General features: G+C 32.2%; 1 protein-coding gene across 1 annotated transcript; it reads right to left on the minus strand.

The window, feature by feature from the left end:
* Nucleotides 1-2,438: 2,438 nt before the first annotated feature.
* Nucleotides 2,439-6,371, minus strand: LOC7453639 (protein NUCLEAR FUSION DEFECTIVE 4). The gene is made up of 3 exons (XM_002306141.4): nt 5,878-6,371; nt 4,840-5,720; nt 2,439-3,162 (listed from the first exon to the last, which is right to left on the minus strand). The coding sequence occupies exons 1-3, from the start codon at nt 6,211-6,213 to the stop codon at nt 2,685-2,687; spliced, it is 1,695 nt and encodes a 564-aa protein (XP_002306177.1). The 5' UTR covers nt 6,214-6,371; the 3' UTR covers nt 2,439-2,684.
* Nucleotides 6,372-23,936: the final 17,565 nt, after the last annotated feature.

The following is a 23,936-nucleotide window of genomic DNA, read 5'->3' on the forward strand; positions in this document are numbered from 1 at the left end:
TTGTTAATAATTTGATGAGTTTTTTTATAATTCTACTATTTTTGCTCTTTTTTTTTCTCAGATCTGCTAATTCTACCAATTTTTTTTTGAATTATTGTTATAGTGATTTTTTTTCTAATTAATTAGATATATTTTATTGGTTTGTTTTGATTATGCTTGGATTTTTTTATGTTGTTTTTAGCAGAGCCACTAAAATTATTAATTTTTTCTTACTATATATGTTTTGATTTTAGATTAAACCATGAACAAAATAAGAAGAATTAATATGATAATCGATTATTTCTATTCTATGAAAGAACTACGAGCACAATTAAAATAAATATGTAAGAATCATTCTTTATTATTATTTTTATTTATTTCAAAGTTTATCAAACATAAATAATGCTTTGTTTTAACTAATGTTTCTTATATACTTTGTATGTTTATATTTGATAGATACAATGACTAACAACATTAAAGTGATGGATGCATTATGAAGATAAAATTAACTTCATTGCTTTGATTCAATTTGGTATTGTTTCAAACCTTTTACCTTATATAAAAGATCATTATATTTTTATAGTAAGTTATTTGAATAAAACTAAATTGAATAAAACTAAATTATACGGGTTTTGATTTGCAATTCATGTACAATAAATTAAAATAAATATTATATTTTATTATATTAATTTTGATCCCTCCAATAAATAATCTTAGCTCCGCCCTGACTGTATATTTTGGAATGTACTCATAAGACATTGTTTGGCAATTGTATAAATTAATTGTACAATTATGTATGCCTTGAGAATAAATTTGTTTGTTCATGCTAACACAAATTCTTTCTTTATTGGTAGCTAGTGGCTTGTCCATTAAGTTCGTACTGTGAATTTTTTTTTATTAAAAGAAAAAGTCTTGTTATTATTTCCACTGGCATATTTATACGCGCTCTTTGATTAATTTTTTTTAAAAAATTTAAAAAAATGTTAAAGTATAATTTTTTTTATAATAATATTATTAAATCCAATAAAGCAATTTAGTCTTAAAATCTGCCAACTCAGCTCCTTGCCAAGCTTTAATTTTAAATTAAATCATATTGAAACTGATCCAAAGTGAATTATTCAATTTAATAGGTCTAAAGACAACTTGGATGATCGATAAATCATGACATAGTTTTAAAAAAAACTTTAAGACAACAATTTTTTTTTTATACTGAGACGATGCTGAATTGGATTGACCTTAATCACCCCACGACCTGAGTTATGGACTTCAATAGGTTTAATAACTTTGTTTTTTTTAAAAAAATTATTTTTATTTAATTTTATGATAATATTAGATGCTTTCGAAATCGAGTATCAACCCTAAACAAATATTTATTTGAGATCATGATAACCCTATAAAAAATAAAAAATAAAAACTATGAATTTTATTTTTCAATCAATCTAATAGTAAATAAGAGTGTAATAAAAAAAATACTAGAATTATTAAAAAATAAAGGTTTTTTTGGATGGAGAAGCAAAATCACAATGCCAATAGATCTTTAGCTACAGGCCAATGAGGTTTTGTTAATTGAAATTAATTTGTTCAAGTATAAATTTATTCAAACACAACCAAGAAGCATTAAACTTGTTCGTTGTAACATTGGTGCTCATAGTATAGGAAAGAGGTTTTGGTCACAAAGCTCGTCATCACTTTAGAGAAAGTGTGACCCATCATAAGCCCGATTATTGAACTTCTTTTCATGGACTGATCATGCTAGAATCAAAGCTCAAAACTATAGAATCAAAGCCGAAAAGATTTTCTGCTCTACAAGCAAGATTGACAGTGTAGGAGTTTTATGTCAATTCAGTAAGCACAATCTGCCTAGTAGTTCGTCGTATGCTGATATTGTTATACGGTTCAAAATTGACTGTTAAAATGTTTCGTTTCATCGCTTTGACAGAGTGACAGTGTTGAATTTACAGTATATGATATTAGACGGGGAGTAATTCTTCCATTACTCCCACTTCCATTCTGCAACTAACAGGCAACCACGTAAAATAAAGTTACTTGAAGCAGAGGCAGAAAATGATGTGCCTTGGTGCTTTGCTAAGAATGGATTAGCGTCGGCTAGTTCTTCATCGAGAAGAAATCCTTCAAAACCCAAATCTACAACTTTATTATTATTATTACTTGCATTCACCCATATTAATCTATTCACAGGAGAAATTTCTGCCAGCCTTCCCTTGACTTTGAGCCAAAGAAGATAACCAAACCAGAGGACCTGTAAGTTGAAACTCATCATCTATTAATGAGGTAACCTGCCGTCCATTTATGTCACTGACACTTGACAGGTTTTTATTGCACAGCTCATAATTCACTTTGGAAAATTACTATTTGACCATGGTTCACGAAAACCAAATCAATCGCCATACAGGGGATTAAATTCCACCACAACTTTTGGTCTACTTGGATCTGGTCCATGTAATAATAATCATTATTGATTAATATGGAAAAAAAGGAATTTACAATCTTGAACAAAATTGCTTGCACAGTCTAATTGGAATACAAATCAGACCATAATGGAATATTCGATTGTACAATTTACTTTTTAACCAAAAATAAAATGACCAACAGATGAACTTTGGATGTCATTGGGCAAGAAGCCCTTCAATCCCACCATGTATTTTTATTTTATTTTTTATCTCGCAGCTCCAAGTAATTTCATATCATTGCAGATTGGATGCTGCAGCCAATTTCTTTGATCTTCTGCTCATGTAGATCCTGTTATAAATCTTCTTGGTTCTGATTCCCAGAAGAACATCCAAACCAAACCCAATGACACATGCAATGGCCATGATAATGAAAACAAGTCTATAACAATGGGCACCAACACAAGTATTGCCACCTCCTGGTGCTGGGGTAGCTTCTGCGTCGTATAAAAATCCAGCAAGCAGACCAGAAAATAGGAAGGAGCCCAGAGGAAGATTGAGGATTAAGATGTTGTAAATCAGACCAAAATACTTGAGACCAAATAGTTCGGAGGCTGTCGGGACTGTGACAGCTAAACGAACTCCGTAGCAGATACCAACGACTATTGAACCGACGTATAGCGACCCAGGCAAAGCCACAGCCATGAGGATGTAGCCAACAGCCATTAAAATCTGAGATGCTGCATTCCAAAGAGGCCTTGGTATTCCAGCTTTCCTGCAAAAACGAAAATGACCACAAGGTCAGAATATGTCCCCGTTTTAACTTAAAAAGGCCCTATTTACGTTCGATTTAACACCCGTTTAACCATCTTTTCTCTGCACCACAGAAATTCTCAACTCAGTGGTAACATTTAACTCTCTTGACGCAGACTCAACAAGAACAGTTAAAGAGCTCTATCAGGGGGGGGGGGGGGGGGGGGCTTGGATGATAAGACGCCAGAATAAATCCAAGCTCAACTATGACAATCGTGAAGCCGACATCACCCAGGAAGTCAAGAATTGGACCCAGCCTTGTGATGGGGAATATTACCCAAGCCACTTGCACAAAGCAAAATTTACTTGGCAATTAAGCATTGTGACGGGGTAGCAAAGGAAAGAAGAATTCATATCTGGGGCAAAGCGGCATAGCAGGTTGATATCATGAGTCATGACCTTGTAAAGACTAGCATATTTGAACTAATCCAACGAGCTCGTCCTAATAAAGACTTCTCAGGACTCAACGGAGGCTTGATGCGTTAAGCACGATGCCAGATAAATACATGACAAAGGATTAAAGGGAGAGATCGACACCAAAAACACAAACTGTATATTTTTTCTATTAGATTCTAAAAAGCAAGGGGTCCATGGTTGATGGCTGCCATGAGCTCTTAGCAAGGAGATTCTGCACTTAACCCTAACCTATCCCTATAAATGGACCATCCTAACAATTACATCCGAAAAATTTGACCCTTCAATGTGTCAAGGTGTAGAATTTAATTGAGTAGTCTGAAAAAACAAAAAGGAAGAGTTATAAAGGTGCTCAACTATCTCTCAAATCTCTGTTTTTTTGTCTTAACCAAATCACTTAACCATGTGGTACTTTATCAGCGAGACAATAATATATTTTTATTAAAATGGCAAGTGCTTTTAGACCTCTGGGACCTAAAAAATTCTAGTGCTGAATTAGTTAGCTCACTTCTAGAATCAATCAAATACTAGATTCAAGACAAGTGGGGGTGGCATGGAATCGTATAAGATTTTTTTAAAAGTGTTTTTTCAGTTTAAAATATATTAAAATAATATATTTTTATTTATAATATTAACTTATGAACAATCTCAAAATACAACAACAATTAACTTCAAACTATAAAAAAATAGATTTTTATAAAAAAATACGGATATATTTTGTTTTCAAAGTATTTTTAAAATTTTATATTTTTTTTAAAATTAATATTCTTTTGATGTTTTCAATCATTTTAACATGTTAATATCAAAAATAATTTTTAAAAAATAAAAAAAATATTATTTTAATATATTTTAAAATAAAATAAAATTTAAAAAATATTTTAAAAAACAATATACCATACTCTCAAACTCTTAAACACACTTTAAGAGCCTAAATCTTGAGTTCAGTCCACAGCGTGCTTCCAAAATGGGGACTTTTGAATCAATTAATAAAAAATATATCCACGAAAAGGAATAAGCAGCCGTGTTTTAGCAGGCACGGCCCATTCCAAGAAGTAAAGATATCTCATTGTTCGACGGAAAAAGAGAAACAGAACGGAAAAGGAAAAGGAAAGCAACCGGGTGTGGACGGAAAAGGAAAAGGAAAGTCAACTAATGGAGAAATTATGGAGAAAAAATCCCAATTAATCCAACTTTTAAGAAAATAAACCAGGATCAAGAAACTTACTTGATGTAGTACTCAGACACCGAGCCAGAAACAATCCTTCCGAAGAATCCCCAAATACTTGTCATGGAAATGAAAAGAGAAACGTCAGCATATCCGAGAGCCAAGCCAATCTGTCCCATATTGTTCATCACAGCCAAACCTGTGCCAACCCCACAAAGGAAAGACACAAACAGAACCCAAAAATCAACGGTCTGCATTGCCTCAAAAATTGTATGATCCTCTCCAATCACCGGCCTCCTCTTTACCTCCACAGCTGCCTTCTCCTCCTCTACAGCTTGCGGTTGCTCCACCACTGCTGAAGCCGACTCTTCAGCGGGCTTTTCTTGAATCTCCTCCTGGGCTTTCTCTTCTATCAATAAAGGTTCTTGAATTTGCCTTTCAACATCCGCTTGGTTCTTGAACCGGTTCAAAGTCCAGCTCTTAATAAAAGCATGAACTGGAGCTGCTAATGGAGAAGCTAAAAGAACCAGCAATATAACCGAGAACGCCAATGAAATAGCATGGCTAGGATTTGGAATAAAACCGTAAGCCATTAAATAAACAGCCACAATAACAGCAACAGCGTTGAAGATATTGAAGTATTTGCTTTCTTCTTTTTCTTCCTCTATAGTAGCGGCAGGTGGGGTTTCTCGGAGGAAAACTATGGCGGTGAGACAGACAGCAAAGGGGATGACAGCAAGCATTATGAGAAACTTTGCAGGGTCATAAGCAAATAGAGCTGCACATAGGTCGGTGAATATAGCCGTGCTTAGACCAACATAGCCCTTCAAGATTCCAGAGACAGGGCCACGGTTGCGGCGGAAGTTGCGGATGCAGGTTACTAAAACCGCCGTGTTCATCCATGTAGTGCTGTTTCCTCCTAGACATAGGAAGATGCACATCTGCATTCCACATTAGAAAAATAATTATTCGGTAAGATCATAACATCACTAATGCACCGAAAACTAATTATGCACCAAATCCCGGCAGAATCCTGAGCTACAGTTAAATCTTAACCACAAATATGGTTACTGAGACTATAAATTTGGTAAGATTTACCTGCCAATAAGGGAGAGGTTGAATTCTCCCACTAACAACAAGCCATTGAGTACCATAACCGATAAGACCTTCAATTGAACCGATAAGAAGAATAACAGGAGTAGGCAAACGATCAGAAGCAAGACCAGCAAGCAAACCAAAGGCCTTGCCAACATCTTTAGCAACAGATAAATTGTTGAGTTCAAGTTGGGTCAAGTTCATTAGAGATTTAAGTGCATCAGAGTAGTTTGAGAAGGTGTAGTTGTTGCCTGAAATAGCTTGGACCCAAACAGCAGTCACAAAGCCTAGCCATTTTGTAGCTGAGAAAGAAATTGAAGAGGTTTGATGAAAACCCATCAATCCAATCTAATCTTAACCTGTCTACCAGCCTTAGACACCTCAAAAGAAATCGAATGGCAGAAAGAAAGAAAGAAACTAAAGTGCTTGCTTTGAAGCTCGGGCACAGGGGGCATGTATATATAAAGAGGATTTTTTTTTTTAAAAAAAAAATGTTCTTTGACGACCGTAGTTCTTAAAGGACACGGACGGTGTAACTCGTTCTAATACATGGCATATGACATCATGGATGGCTGTCTTGTCCGGTGGGAGTGGGATAATAGTTAAAAGACTTCGTGATTTTTTTTTGGTTGTGCGTGGTTTTTGAACCGTTAATATATTCTAACCTTGATTTTTTGTGTTTTTATATACGTTTTTTTTGGGATTTTACTGGTATGTGAATCGGGACGGCCATAGTTTGGAGTTTCGCAGGAAAACAGCTTCCTTGATTAGGCAATTGTGCGCAACTGCTAGGGTTATGGATTCTTCTGTGAATATTGGTGGATCTTCTTCTTAAGATCGAGAATGTTAGAACAGAGTTAGGATTCTGATTCCCATTTTAATGAGGATTTGTGTTTTGATTTTATTTGGGAATTTGTAGCAGAGGTTTGATAAGGATGGGATAACTTTTATTTTATCTTTACAGTGTAATTTAGGATATCAGATTTTTATTCATTAATTCTCATTTCTGTGGCAGACATGATTTTAGAAGAGGCATTTTATTAGTGGTGGTGGGTATCAAGATCTCTAGAGAAAAATTGCTGTTTTAATTCTCTTTTTCTTTCATTCGATCATGCGTTTTTGACCCTTCAATAGGAAGATGATTTCAAGAAAAAGAATATTTTTCCTCTAAAAGAATAACAGCAGTACTTTGTATGAGAGAGAGAGGGAGAGAGAGAGAGGAAACAACACTTTTAGGATAGATAAGAAAAGAACAAACTTTTCTGCAATTGCCTAGCAGGTACCAAACCCTTCCGACAGCTCCTCCAATTCCCAATGAAAGACGCTATTTAGAATATTTAAATTGGTAATTTATTTTTTAATAGTATAAATATGATTTTTTTATTATATGTACTTTAGTGATAAAAATACTATTTAAAAGAGTTTATTATATTTTAATATATTTGATATATAATTATTTGAATAATTTACCATAATTAATATTAAATAATAAAATTAAAAAAATCAATTTAAATCAATTGAGGTGAATTCTTTAAACCTATGATACGAGTCATGAGACCAGAATAATCTTATGAAAAGTAAAAAAAAAACATATATTTTTTTAAAAAAAATCAAAGGAAAAAAAACTAATAAAAAAATATTATTACAATAAATAAAATTTTGTGAGGTTTTAACATTTTTGTAAGATATATATAAATAATATTTTTATAAGAGAAATAGTATTTTTGGTATTTTATTTAGCATTCTTCTTAGAGCATGTAAACCAAACATTGAAAAGCTAAATTATTTTTTTTTTTAATTTTTGACTTTTTAGTTAGCACATCTTTTGGAGATACCTGTGCTGCTGGAATTTATATTTTATAAAAAATAAATTTATGAAAAGTGAAATTTTTTCATGATGTTTAGTAGTATTATGAAAATTAAGTTTGGAAGCTGAAAAATAACTAATTAATATTTTTTTAATATTTTATTAAAAGAATATTGATTAAATCTGATAGATAAAAAAGTTGATAAATAATAAAATTAAAAAAAATCAAGTTAATAAATTATTTAAAATAAAAAAAATACTAATTAAAAAATAAGGACAAAATCTGACAGATAAAAAAGTTAAAAAATAATAAAATTAAAAAAAATATTTTCATAAATTGTTTTAAATAAAACAAATAATAATAAAAAAAATGAAAACTACCTTGGTTTTTTTTTTAACTTTTGAAAAGTGTTTTTTAAATAAAATAAAAGAAAAATAGTTTGTTTTTAATGCTAATTTTTTATTTGACTAAAAAGTATTTTTTGATTGACTATTTTTTTTAAGGTTTCCAAACGTCAAAGAGTATGTGTAATAGTTTTTAGTAAAAACAATTTCCAAAAATAAACAGAGTCTAAAAGTTTTGTCGTCGTTGTTGCAGTGTTATTGCTGCATGCGTCGTTCAATTAGAACTCTCATGGTAAACCATGTATTTTTAATTTGGGAGGCCTCATTTTCTTTCGCGTTGCATTATTATGTTAATTCATTGAATTTTTTTATTGAATACACGACCCTAACTAGCTTACAAGGCAGAGAGACATACTCCGTTGTGTTTAGTAATGTGATTTAAAAGTATTTTTTTTATATTAAATTAAATATTTTTGAAATTTTTTTATTATTTTGATACGTTGATATCAAAAATATTATTTTAAAATAAAAAATACTTTAAAAAACAACTGTTATCGTAATTCCAAACAGAATTTAACCAACGAACTACTAAAAACAGAACGGTTCCCTCTAGTAAGGCAACGAAGTGGATGGGAATTAATTAAGCTAAGTCAGCCCACAGCTTCGTTTCCATTATGGGAAGAAGATGATTATTGATTCTTTGATAATTGACTGAAAGGTAGTCGTCTATTACACCAGACGACTCACCGCAAAACGGTAACGTTTCAGTTTGGAAAATTATTTTCGCTAGTAATTGCTGGATGAGCCGGCTGCATTTGAAGATTTGGTACGTTCCTCGTATGGATACAAAATGCAGTGATTCATCAGAGAAAAAGGGGACAGAGCATCCTAGAGACCAGAACAACTGTTGTTTGGCAGAAGTTTCCTGGAAAGTGCGACTATTCAACTGGGCTCACGGGTTTTTTTAAGATAAGAATAATTCAAATTCCTTGGATAAATCCCAAATGGATCATTCTTCTTCTTCTTCTTCTTTGTTTAACTGGAATGGATCATTTTTCGTGATTTACACAAGAAGCAATTTTCATCATGAAAACCTCGCCCGACAAGTCACACGCAAGTGACGGCACGTTTTGTAGTCGTGAGATTGCGTGTGCAATTTAGTCAAACGTGTGGGCAGTGCCAGATGCCTTTTCTTCTGGGACATTTCTCCCGAGCCGTACAATGGGGACAAGGAAATATTATCTCTTCTTGTGCTTTCAGCCAAGCTTTTAATCCTTTGCTATGAAAAAACAGAACAAAAAGATTTTTACTCCCCGTGGTGATTACTTTTGAAAGTTGTTTTTATGTTAAATATTTTTTTATTTTTTAAATTTATTTTTATATCAGAATATTAAAATGATTTAAAAATTAATTTAAAAAAATTATTTTTTAAAAAAAACACTTAACACCACAAAAATAAATGCTTGTCTTGATTATTTAAAATCATAGCCTAATATTGAAAACCCATTGTTACTTTTAAAAGAGAAGGAGGATTTTTATCAACCGTGACTCGACATCATTGCTCACATTAATGGAAAATTCAGATGGACTTTCCTAGACGCACTCACTCGCTAGCAAAAGCACATTTTGTATATTAAACTCAACATGGAGTTCCGAGTTCCCATTGGGCAAATTGATCTACTTTTTTAAAAAATATTAAAACAATATCATTTTAATTATTCTTTTCTAAATCAACAAGGTACAAAACGTACAACCATGGTTTTGCCAATCTTTCAAGAGGTATGGCTGCCGTTCAGAGTTTCAAACCGCGTTGAAAGTGAAAAGGAAACATATTCTTAGAAAAACAAAAACGGCAGAAAACGAAAAGAAAGGCTAGACATGGCCGACCTACCTACCTTTACCTTGCAAATTTAGCTTCGTTGACTTCGTTGATCTTGTGCCATTCATTAACTTCTCAAAATTAACAGCACCAGATGGGTATCTTGTGCGTGGAAGCTAAGCTCAGACTGCAGGTAGCGAGTGTTCCTCAAGCTGAACAGCTGGGGACTTGCTCTTTTTGCAAGTAAAAAGCTTACCTCCTCCTCTCTGTAAGGTAGTATTTAGTTACTGTATTAGGACAACATGAATAGAGGTGATAGAAGTAAGAAATATCTCTTACTATGGACCACACAGCGACTTCTCCTTCATGAGGTGAACAGCTCAACAGCCCATTAATTCCGAGCACTATATCAATATAAAATGTGATATCACGTTAGTGGGCCTCTTGGAAGCTCATTTTCCGTACAAATGATAAAAAAAAGGTGAATATGTCTGTGTGGTGTTTGCATTTAGTTCCGTGACCATTTTCGCATTCTACACATTCAAGTAGTGTTCATATTATCTTTTATATAAAAAATAAAGAATCTTGATGGGGGCAAGTAACTCCTAGTCTCCCTAAGAGAAAAATGTCATATATAACATGATTCCATGCTGTCTATGTTCATCTATGTATATGTTTGACGTTAATTAATTGGTTATACGTGATGCTGATTTTTTTTTTATGTATGGATATTTAATTTATTAATAAATATTTATTTATCTTCAATATTCATTAAATATTTCATTAATGAATCTAATATTTGATTAATAAATCTATAGTAAAGATAAAGTTCTTGGGATAAAAATGATCTCCAAAAGAAATTATAAAATTGTTATAATTATGAGATTCTTATTGCATCAAAGCATTGTTTCTAAATATTCATAGTTAATGCTCTATTAAAACTGAATATTAATTAGAGTTGTTAAGACTGATACATATTATATTCTTTTATTTATATAAAAAAAGGGATTATTCTTATAAGCTGAGGTATGAGAGATACCAAGAACTAATATGTAGGTGCTTGTCAGATGATATGTACACTGAATTGACCTGCATGAGAATTACATATGGAGATATCACTTGTGTCTATGAAAAGTCTCATGTGACAGTTGTGTAAGTGATCATTTGACTTGAGATCACTAAGTTATCTTATATAAAGAGTGTTAGGTTTGATCCTGCTACACATTGTCCTAATCAATGGTAACAAATGAGAAAATATTGAGTATAACATGGACAGTGTGAAAGTATTTATTTAATTAGAAGAGGATTCGTCACCCTAGGTGAATTAGAAAAAATATTTCATTTGTTCTCAAATAGTATTCATTATAAGACCTTGCATAAGGTGGTATAAGACTTGAAAAAAGTTTCAAATCTTATTCAAATAACCAATGACTATAATGTTGAAAACAAATATGATTTGACAGAGTAGGCACACTCTATGCTATAATGTCTAAATCAAAATATTGTTCATGAAATGATAATAATTACACCAAGAAACTGGTCACTAAAAGGTTAAGTCAAACCACTTGTGACTTTTCTAATATTTGAGGGATCATGACAGGTTGTTAGACATTATGTTTGATCTTCAAATATAAATCAATCAATTATTGAATTGATAATAAATTAATTTATTTAATCCTATTTTATTTAAGATTATGATTTATATTTGGGTTAACTTATTAGGGAACCTAATGGGTCACATACAAAATAACCATTGATCATAAATTAAAATGCGATGATTAATCAAGTGTGACTTGATTTTAAATAAATTTTAGAAATTGAGAGTTAGAATGTAAATAATAGAGTGGATTACAATTCTATACTTACAAACAATTAAGTAAGGACAAGATTAAATAAATTTCTAAAATTAGTCTAAAATAATATATGTTATACTATTTAAGGTGCAAATTAATATTTTGATATTTATAGGGTTTTTAGATTTCCCTATAAATAGAAAGCTATGCCTCTTATTTCACTACCAGAAATTCAACGAATACCAACAGAATTGCAAACAAAATGTTTCTGTTGGTATTTTACGGTGATATTTACCGACCGAATTACTTTCATCGTTAAAATCATCGGTTTATATTGACAAAAACATTTCATCAGTATATACCAAGAGAATCACATACAGAATATAAAGAATTTTAAAAAACAAAGTAGTGCGGTGACATGAAAGTTTTTGTGGACAATTTTACTATCGGAATTACAGTGGAATTCAAACTAGATTGTTCGTACAATGATATGTTTAATTCATCGACAACATGACCAATGGATTTACAAACGAATATATTCCGTCGGCTATTCCATCAGAAATAATTAATAAATGACCTGGCCATCGACCCTCCCTTCCCCTATTTCTCTTCTTCTTCCCCCTGCAACTAAACATCCACCCCACTGCAAACAACCACCCCCTAAAAAAAAACACCCTCTCTCATCTCAACACAACTCATTATTCTTTAACTTTTGTAGTCACAACATTCGTATTATGATTTATTATGGATTTTTTTATTTTAGTAAGTAAATCTATCTTTTTTTTTTATTTTAACACAATTTTAAAATGTCAATTTTATTATTATTGAATGTTTACTTGTTTTATTGTTTTTTTATCAAACAAACTTGTAGTATGGATTTATAACTTTGTACTTGTTATGATTTGTTTTAGATTTTATAAAATAATATTTGTTTGTAAATTATTGAAATTTATGTCGATTTACCGACTTAGTGTGTTGTGATGAAATAAATAATTACTTGTTTAACGGGTCCCTTTTAATTTTTATCAATTTTATTGCCGAGTTGAAATTTCCGTAAATTAATGTGTATAAATTTGAATGTATGTAGATAATTGATAATGAATATTTAAGAGAAGTTTGAAAGTAAGTTAGATATTCTTGAGCTAAACCAATATTTTTGCAAATTTATTTACTTAACGTAGTTAATTAATACATGTTCTCATCATTATTTTATAGAGGTTCGATAGAAGTCATAGATGATCGTTCATGGATATATCGAGATTCACCCCAATGATTGTGAAGGATGGATTATTGTAATGGGGTTTAGAGTTTTATTAATTTTGCAATATCTATAATGAGAAATTTTAGTAGAGGTGGTATTAGGTGTCCATACTAGAAGAATAAAAATAAAAATAAAAATTTTCTTTATCCAGATGTTGTAACAATGCATCCTCTACACAAAGGGTTCGTGGAGGATTACATGTGTTAGTATGCACATGGAGAACTATTTGTTCATAACGAGAGCATGGTAAAAAGGATGGTTGGGACAATTTCTAGAGCTAGCAACGTGCATGAAGTTGTAAATGACAACAATAATCCTTAAAGGAATATGGTTATGGATGCAATAAGAATTAATCAAGGTAATGTCAGTCAATGTCCAATCGTAGAAGAAAAACCTAATGCAGACACGACCATGTTTTTTGATCTGTTGAAAGATTTTGATGAACTATTATGGGATGGCTGCATAAATCACAGTAAATTATTGGTCGTTGCATAGATGTTCACTATCAAGTCGGATTATGGATTGACAAAATTGTCGAATGGGTGAGAAGCATTTTACCTGAAAGGAACGGGTTGAAAGAGAACTTCTATGCTGTTAAGTCCATCATGAAACTTCTCGGCTTAGGATACCAGAAAACTAACATGTGTCCAAATTTCTTCATGTTATACTATCTTGAAAATGATGAGTTGACTGGGTGCATGTCATGTGGGCATTCCCGTTACAAACCCAGAATTTGATGATTTCTTTTTTAATTTTCAAGAGTGAAGATCGCCAAAAGGGGGTGCAACAGTTCGTCGACAACCACGCTCAACATATCTTGGTATGTTTGTTTAACCAATCTCTTTCGTAAGTTATTATTTTTTTGAATTGAATTTGATAATTCCTTTTTTAATTTTTCAGGAGACATAATAGCTGGTTAAGGGAGAGATACGGGGACGATCCTTCAACCCACTTGAATTTCGATCCAAATTTATGGATGGGGGCAGGATGTCTGATGGACCTGATAGAAATTAGATGTACAGACTCTCCAACACTACGACCGAGAATTTACGGGCAGCCCGTAGTGTCTTAATCGTTGGGAGCTCTCAATCGGTATTGAGCACCCAGTCTCAGGAGTTCATGGCCTTACAACAACACACGACTCATCTCATCGAAAAATGTAAGCAACTCTTCGCGGATTATGAACAACTCCGCCAAATGATCATGGACATGAGATCATAGATGGATGGTCCGTGTGCACCCCCTTTTTGACCGTATGGTCTCGGGAACAACCAACCTCCTCTTCCTCCTCCTCCTCCTCCAACGCCGCCATTGTTCTAGTTTAATTTTTATTTGTATAAATAAAATTTTAATGAATATTAAGATTTTATATTATTAATTTTATGTTTACATATTTCAATTTTATATAATTTTATTTGTTTAATTATTTTCTTTTTTATTATTCTATACAATTTTATTTTTCTAAATATTTTTTAATTATCACGAACGGACTTACAGATGGAATCAATCCGTTGGTATTTTCCAGAGAGTTGAAATTTTTTTACTGCATATGCCACAATTACCTACGAAATAATTTCGTTGGTGCTTTACTGGTGGGAATACAAACGGAATCAATCCGTCGATATATTCCAGAAAGTTGGAAAAAAATTATTACATATGCCACTATCACTGATGGAAATATACCAACGGAATAATTCCATTGGCATATTTCCAGCGGGAAAAAAAAATTTGTACGCATTTTCCGTCTGTAAAACCATCGGTTTTAAAATTTTTTATCAACAGAATTAGCAACATATAATGGAATTACTGATGAACGTTATACCAATAGACGAATTATATTGGTGAATTAGTCGGTAAAATGTTCATCGACGGAATGGTAATCTCACGCCGACAGAAAAATTCCGTCGGTAAAATTGTTAAATGTTGTAGTGTTTCCTGTGAGTTGAGTACACTATATAAATACCTAAAATATAAAAGAAAAGAGTTAGCACTTAAAAGTATATGAATTATTCTTCCCTAAAAGGATTTAGGAGACTTCTCACTAGTGGTTCACGTGGATTACCGTTAAAAGCCAGACACTTGAAGGACCTGTGGTTTGCAGCAACTTAGCTTCAAAGCAAAAAAAAAAAACATTTAATCTTCGGATAATATTTATATAAACTCTAAATAAATTTAGATCTATTTACCGAGATCTTTAGACTTAAAAAAAAAAATTACAATTTCCAGTGCTTATATATATTTCTTAAAACTCAACAATCTATCCGTACTTCCCTTCTCCGATAAACTAAAAATCGAAAGCCATGGAACCCTTCAAACTGACTGCTTACCAATATTGATTGAAATCAGAAGTTGGATGGGCGTTGATAACTGTGATATCTACCACAAAATTAGTAGACGGAGAATGTCTCTTTCTTATAATCTCTATCGTTTCAAGGACCAGCTTGCTTATCATAACTTTTGATAAGATGTGAATAAATTTGAGTGGTATGTACGGTGCTTTATACACATGCTGTGGTCAGTTCACAGCCTGTCTACAAATAGACAAGTTCTTGTCTTAATCCAACCTGTGGTCATGAGGAATTTGTACACGATATTTTCCATAAGGAACATATTCAGCTCTCAAGTCGTTGTTTACAGCTTTGGTCCTACTCAGTTTGTCATGAAGTGAAGTTTCTTTTTTCATTATGTTAGGTTTGCAGAAGAAAATATTTATAATATGGTTTTGGTCAGCAATGGAGCTAATTATCTAATCATATATCTTGTATGAATGGCATTACAAGAATCTTATTATTTCATGGAAGGGAGCTCATTTTTTATAGTAGGCATGGGATGCCAGGTGAATATATTTTGTGAGCGGGAGGTACGGCCATTACTGTGGGCAACTCTTCTTCACATGCTTCAAAACTTTTCATGTTTTGACAAATTTTGCCTAACGTACTGCTAGTCCCGCGCTGTGTAGGGTTGCGAAGAGACATGTTAAATTGAGATTTTTCGGAGCTTAGTGGTAATATTCCTTTCACTTTCCTTTTCACATATCACCTCAGACGTCACATGAGCTGCCATTAATGATAAGGCATGCACTGTGAGATGTGAATAATGGCTTTTATGAACATTGAGTAGTGCCGACTGCTTCAATTCTTGGGTGGCTGCTATCAAAAAATCGAACCCTGCCAAAAGTTCAATTGAAAACACTGATGTATCAACGTTTCCTACGTGGATCCTTTTGTTCTTTGCAAATTTTCTCGCCGTGCTCATCCACAAGTCTGAGCTTCCTTAGCTACCATACAAAAAGCCCTAAGGCCCCAATCTGTCATCCTCTCCGTTCAAGTTGTGTGAGATCAATAGTTCATGGGGTGTGCGCACGCGCCTTTGAACTTGATACAAAACTTCTTGATTTACAAATTTCGTAATTATGCGAAGAGATTGGCAATTTTCTTGAGCAAAACGGAGATTCTTTTAGGGAAGAGTACGGGGTTTATTTTTTGTCTTTACAATGGAAAAGGGAGGACGTCTTCCACTAGGATGATATTCGTCACTAGTCAGTAGCAAATATGGACAACAAACAAATACAATTCTTACCGCCCAAGTTAATTTATTCCCCGAACATGTTTTGAAGCATCTAAGTAGCAAACTGCATCTACCTTCCTGGAATCATAAACAAATAGTAGCAAGTTGATGCATAAGCCATTCAATATACGTACCAAAGAAAAGAAATGCCAACTTGTGTCATAATTAAACGTAGTGGTTACTTTGTTTTATAATATGATACATAAAAGTAAAGCAATTGAATACTCTAATTTACTTTATAAATGAATAAAAAGATAATTCTTTAAAAACAGTATTTTTATCCTTCTCAACCAATTATTTTTACTATTTATTTGATGGTGCCTTCTCGATGCCGTATTACTGTTGGACGCTTTAAAAAAAAATCACAGGGTAGATGATATGCCCTTGTCAAAGGTCAGGTCACGTCTTGCTCTTGGAGAGCCATGATCGGATTTCTTAATGATGACCGGATGTTCAGACATCCTGTCACCTTGCAATGACGATGTCTTGGATCTCTGCAAATTAAGCTTCAAGAAAAGGTTTCCACGTGAAATACATTATGTTGAGAACTTCTTAATGACGGATCACGTTTGTGAGTGATATATATTATAAATTATAAATTATTATTATTAATCAATACATGATTTAAAACGGCGTAGCATATTCACATTACTGTGTCTTGTTCTTAGCCTCATGGATTAGGGATTTGATTTGGAAATGTGTTGATCCATCATCCAGCAATTTTAGGCAAAGTCAGCACGTTTTTCCAATTCAAAACATCTATCAACCCACCCTTCTTACATGGATTCCTTGTCCCTGTCCTTGTCCTTTTGCATATAATTTCTTGTTGGGATAACACAAGGAACATAGCACCCCACAAGTTTGAACTTAACTACCTCTGAACCATCTCTTTTTGTGTGACAGTGGTTGTAAAATTCGAATTGATTTGACAAGTTTATCTAAAATTTAAATTAGTCTGAATTGAAAAATAGATATATATAAAAAAACTAAGTTAATCTGTGAAATTCTTAAATCAAACATACGAGTGGTTTTAATCTATTTATTTAAATTTCTTTTAAGAGTTAATCTGGTTAACTCTTCTGACCCATGTATTATCTTTTAATAACTTTTCGCGAGACCGTCTTGTTTATGTGTGTGTGGGGGGTGGTACTATGACCCGTCGGTCTATTCAAATCTAAAATAAAGTTGTCAATGTTCAAATTAGTTGTGCCAAAACTGAGGATTGGCAGTTTGCTTTTCTTCGGCGCTTTTCTTCAAATTAGTAGAGAAATTGTCAATATTCAAATGGTAAAATAGATTTTCTTTCGAAGGCGGCAACATGTTTTTTCTTCGGTGGCGGAGGAGTAGTAAGAGTTTGACGACTCCCTCCAGAAGAGGGAAACCAGCAGCCTCTTGCATGCAGCGGCGCTGGTTGTGTATTTAGGTGGCGATGGCCTACCAAGTTTTCTTTGAAGTAAAATTTGGTCCTCCGAAATCAATATTACCATATTGATCCTCCAGTCATTCAAATTAAACTTGTGCATTTGACTAGGCAATTGTAACTATGCCAAGGGTTTGTTCCTCTTGCATGCTTGATAAGTTGGTAACGTTAAGAAAATGGTTGATAATTTTTTTTCATCTAAAAAATTTTGTTGATATTCAGGCATTGTAAATTTTTATCAACTGCAGTTGGTAAAAATTTACCAACTAATGTTTGTGGATGGTAATATTTAGGTAGTGTTTGACATTGTGGTAGAAACTATTTTTTAAATGATAGAGGTTATTTTTAAAAATATTTTTTATTTAAAAATATATTAAATTAATAGTAATATTAAAAATTAAAGCAGTTGAAAATAAAACAACATTCTTCCGATATATATACTGCAAGGTGAATGTTGATAAAACAGTTGAAAATAAACACAATATTAAAAATTATTCAGAGTTGAAAGTTGATACAAATTTATTGCTTTCAATAGAAATTTTTCAATCGATAAATTTGTTGATAACAACATTCTTCCGATACACTGCAAGTTGCTATTACATGACATTAACACACATATTAAATCGGGGGGGGGGGGGGGGGGGGGGGGACACAGTGATTCTTCTCCACTTTTTTTTTTATTTTTTTATTTTTTTTTTCGTTTTTTTTTTCAAATTTTTTTTTCAAAATTACTTTTTTTTTTCAACTTTCCTAATTTTTTTTTTCATTTATTTTTTCTTTTGTTTTTTTCAAAATTATTTTTGTTGATTTTACTTTTTAAATATTGATCTGGTTAAAATTTTTGCTTTGTAATTTTTTTCTTGAAAATACTGTGGATTGCTGCGATGTTTTTCTACATAATTTTTCTATTTTATTTCTTTATTTTAAAAAATTATATTTTTTGATTTTTTTTTAATATGAAGCTGATTGAGAATTTAGTTTTGTAGTTTTTTTCTTTAAAACATTGTTTATTGCTACAGTGTTTCTCTGCATGATTTTTTTATGATTTTCTCTAAAATTATTTTATTTTATTTTATTTTTTAATATTGAGCTGGTTAAAAATTACAGTTACAATATGTGAGGAAAGCACTTTAACTTTCCTCGAAAATTACTGTTGGTTGCTACAGTGTTTTTTCCCATATGGTTTTTTTCTGTTTTCGTTATGTTTTTCCCTAAAATTATCTTTGTCAATTTTATTTTTTAAATATTAAACTGGTTAAGAATTGTAATTACAAGTAAATACAAGTTTTTCCTCAAAAAACACTATGGATTGATACAGTTTTTCCTCACATAGTTTTTTTCCAGTTTCTTTTGTGTTTTCTTTTTTTGTAATATTTTTTTCCAAAATCATTTTCGTCGATTTTATTTTTTTAAATATTGAGTTGGTTAAAATTTAACTGTGTAATAAAGCTTAATCATGTGGGGAAAGTATTGTAGCTTTGCTCGTAAAACATTGTGGATTGCTACAGTGTCTCTCCGCATAGTTTTTTTTGTAATATTTTTTTCCAAATTATCTTTTTCAATTTTATTTTTTTGATATTGAGTTGTTTGTGAATTACAATTACAAGTCATTACAAATAAGGCTAAATCATGTGGGGAAGCACTGTAGCTTTCATCACAAAACATTGTGAATTGCTACAGTGTTTCCAACATGATTTTTTCCCTTTTTTTTGGTGTTTGTTTTTTTTTTCTAAAATTATCTATGTTGATTTTTTTTTAATATTGAGCCGATTAAGAATTTAGCTTTGTTATTTTTTTTTTCTTTAAAACACTGTGAATTGTTGTAGTGTTTTTCCATGTGATTTTTTTATGATTTTTTCCAAAATTATCTTTGTTGATTTTTTTTTAATATTGAGTTGGTTAAGAATTATAATTACAATAAAGCTAAATCATATGAGAAAAGCGTTGTAGTTTTTCTCACAAAACACTGTGGATTGCTATAATATTTCTCTAAATAGTTTTTTAGTTTATTTTATTGGGGAAAACGCTATAATTTTCCTTACAAAACATTGTCAATTACTGCAACATCTTTTCTCATGGGTTTTTTTCCTTCCAAAATTATCTTTGTTGGTTTTTTTTTAATATTAAGTTGGTAGAGAATTTAGCTTTGTATTTTTTTTTTGCTTTTTATTAACTGAAAAGCTAAATCATGTGGCGAAATCACTGTATCTTTCCTCACAAAACACTGTAGATTGCTACAAATCATTTTATTCAGTCTCTAAGTTTTTGATCACCAGCACAACTTCTTTTTCCGTCATGAAATATTTGCTCCATCATACCTTTAATTTCTATTACTTATTTAGCGCTGGTTCACAATTATAACACTATCAAGTACATTTATTTTATAAGCCCGCGGCAGCACGCGGGCAAATCATCTCGTTAGATATGATAAGAGGACGCTTCTTCTTCTTCTTCTTATTCGCATTACTTATGGGGTTTGATTAGCATGGGTGTGATCGTGTAATGAAGAACAGTGAATTAATGTTGGGATTTGTATAAAATAATATCTTTCTTTGCATCGTACATCATATATTTTGTGGTTAATAACTTAATATATATGTGTGTGTGGTCTTTTATATGTTCATTGCTATGATTAAACTGGTATCAGAATCCCTCTACATTTCAAGATTCTCGTATAGTATATGCCAAAACAAGTATCAACTTGTGCATTAGTGCTTTTAAAAAAAAAAAAAAAAAAACCGGCGGGACGAGAGAATAGTCGAAAACTACGTGCCGATATACTGCAAGTTACCACTGAAAGTTGCAATATAAGAGTTTAAAAATCATCAAGGCCATAATTTTGTGATGGTTTTAGCCGTTGAACGTGACTCACTCTATTTAAATTATTTCCAAAGTTATGCTCCAGAAAGCGATGCAAGGGAACAGGGACTATGACATATAGGGCTGGAGATCGAGGGAGAGAACGGGGGCCAGGATATCACTTTCTTGCACTAAAATTTTCTTAATTTTCTTGGCATTTTAACTTGAATTATCATCTTTGATGCTCTTATAGTTTAAATACAATATAAACGCAGTCTAAATAATGTGATCGTTGTGGTTTTAGCTCTGATCTAACTGCTGCAACCGAGATCTAGTTAAATATATTTTTAGTCGCTAAGAAGAGCAGATACATCTGAATGCATGCAGGTGGTAGGGTGCTCACCTTCCCATGCTGAATGGTTGCTGGGTTTTTACGAGTTCTTTCCCTTGTTTAACGAGTTTTATTGATCATGGTGTTTTGCGAGTAGGCAGAGTCGTAGCAGAGGCTTTCTTTTTTCTAACTTCCTTGTTGGTGAGAGCCATTTCTTTACTCTATATTATTGTCGCTGGGCTCCGTTAAGAAGAGATGGGGAGTCTGTAGTCATGTGCTTTGATCACCAAATCCCACATGGTAACTCACATGGCCACTGACTCTTGATTAAATATTGAATAATCCCGACTGGTGCACCGGGAAATCTTTGGAGTGTAAATCATGTGATCTTTTCTAGCTACCAGGTTTTTGGTCAACATCTCTACATGTTTAATTAAATTACAAAAGAAAAATCAATTAAAAAAGAAACAGTGAAATGAGCCCATGAGAAGTTATCATACCTGTGAAGAATGCAATAACAAAAAAGCAAACTAATGTTTGAAAAATCATATATGAAGAATCTTATAAAAAATATATATATGTGTTAAAAATAAAATTAAAAAAAATCATATGAATCATGCATATCCCTTTAAAAACTAAACATACCAACATCAATAAAAAAATCATCACAAACTAATTAAAATATAAACCTAAAATTTATTTTTAAAAAAAATCAACTAATGCATTATTTTTTAAAAAAAACTCAAAATTAAAAAGAAAAAAAATCAAGTTAGGCATGCCCGGGCCTATATTTGTTTTTAAATGTAATGGGACGGATGACGGGTTATCTGTTCATCCCTATAATCTGGGTTTTTTTAATTTTTTTAGATTAAACCAAGTAAACTCGTGTGATCCAAAACCCGACCACCTAACTTCTTAACCGAGTCAACCCTGAATGATCAGATTTAATAGCTATGCGTCTAAGCCGAACACCAGCATCGTTGATTCTCATGTACAGGAGCAATAGATTGGTAGAAAAGAAGGCACGGGGATTATTGCTGCTTTGTTTTAATAGAACGATCACACATGATTTGTGTGTATTAAAAAAATTAACATGGCAGACTGTTTGAATCTGGCACCATATGAAGGGGTGGACCTCATTTTTCTACCTTGTCTCTGCTTTCAAATTATTAATAACCCATCCTGTATTCGAAGGATCACATCAAAGTGGCGTTTATCATGCTTCGATCTTTAGTTTTTGGGTTAATGTCTTCATCGACAGATTTATAATCTTATAGACAATCGATGAGCTGAAATCCAAAAGATTTCTGATCAGCGGGTAGTTGTTGATAGCCACTTCACCCTGATTAAAAATATATTATAAGATATGTGGACGGACCATATAGTATACATACAAGAAGGATTTAATTTCAATAATGCAAGAAATCTTGCTCGAGGAAAGAAAGAAAGAGTCAAAAGAAGCAAAATACAGGTGTTCGGCCAGTCCCTAAAGGCTCCAGATATTCAAGAGATTTTGATTCGAAAGAAGCTACAATATATTGGCACATGATTTGCCATGGAAGAAAATTCAATCAATTTTTTTCTTGGTGAATCTTCTAACGTTTATCTCTTTCAGATTTGCTTGTCGACTGATAACATGTAGTCGTGTGGACATAAATACAAAAGGTGATGAGACTTTTGTGATTTTTTTCGTCAGAAGTCGGCCCCTCTCTCCCTCCAAAGGATATCTCGGTGGCTAAAACTCGACCTAACAAGGGAGTGGTTCATCAGTTAAACAGTACTTGTCTACCTTGCAATAGAGCCTCAGTTTGAGCGATGAAATTGCAGATCTTTGTTGGTGTTCAACCTTTACCTCTTTGTTGTCCAACTCCAGTTATCCCACCATAACATGTGAAAACCTGTTACTCTAGAGCTCAATTCTAATCATACCGTCTAAATCATTAATCTAGTTGAACTCGATAAATTCCAATACTTTTGATCACGGCGATTTGATTAGAACACATTCGAGACACAAATAAAAATAAAATTGACCTTTTTACTTCTTTTTTTCAAGAAAAAAGAAGTCTTATAGATTAACAAAAGCTATTATTAACCTTGTAAATATGTAGTCATGTAACCTACATTAATAAGATTGACAGTAAATGCACGAAAGTCAAAATAAATTTATTAAGAATGTGACATAATAAAAACATGTTCTTAGACACTAGTATTATTGGAATAAGAACTTCCATCCTATGAATATTATTTCGCGAACAAGAAATATAAAAAAAATCTCAAAACCAGCTAATTTTTGATAAGTCAATTTCAGCTTTTTAGAGAACCAAAGAATACGATAAATCCTCTCAACACTGAAGAATAGTAGTTTGACAGGAATATTGATTATTAAACTTGATAAAAAAAGTGTCTTCCAAACAGTTTTTATACTTCAAACAAAAATATCCTAATAGATCTATCTTGATAGGCTAATTTGAACCCACTTACAAAATCAACCTAAAATAGATGAATAAACTCGAAATCTTAAAAGAAACTATTAAACTCAAACAAGACTTGGATTGTACTTAAAAACAATTAAAACCAAACATAAGTTAAGTCCAAGCTAGCTTTGGATTGTAGCTAAAGCAACTAAGACTATCTAAGCTTAACTAAACCCATAAAATAACAATTTTAGTGTTTTAACAACTAAACATACTACGACAAAAACCAAGGTTATCGTGACTTTGATCAACCTAAAAGAAAAATTAAATCTTAGACAATAAGTTTATATAAACAACCAAATTTAGAGAACTAAAAAGAAATAAGAATAAGTATGAAACCTTGCTTAAATAATGTTTAGTAGTCGTCCTTTATCTCCCTATAATCAAGAAAAATATGCTGCTTATAGTCTCCTTGGAATTGAAGGAGAATTTGTTGCCAATGCACC

Source organism: Populus trichocarpa, chromosome 4 (genome assembly GCF_000002775.5).
Source record: "Populus trichocarpa isolate Nisqually-1 chromosome 4, P.trichocarpa_v4.1, whole genome shotgun sequence".
Classification (NCBI taxonomy): domain Eukaryota; kingdom Viridiplantae; phylum Streptophyta; class Magnoliopsida; order Malpighiales; family Salicaceae; genus Populus; species Populus trichocarpa.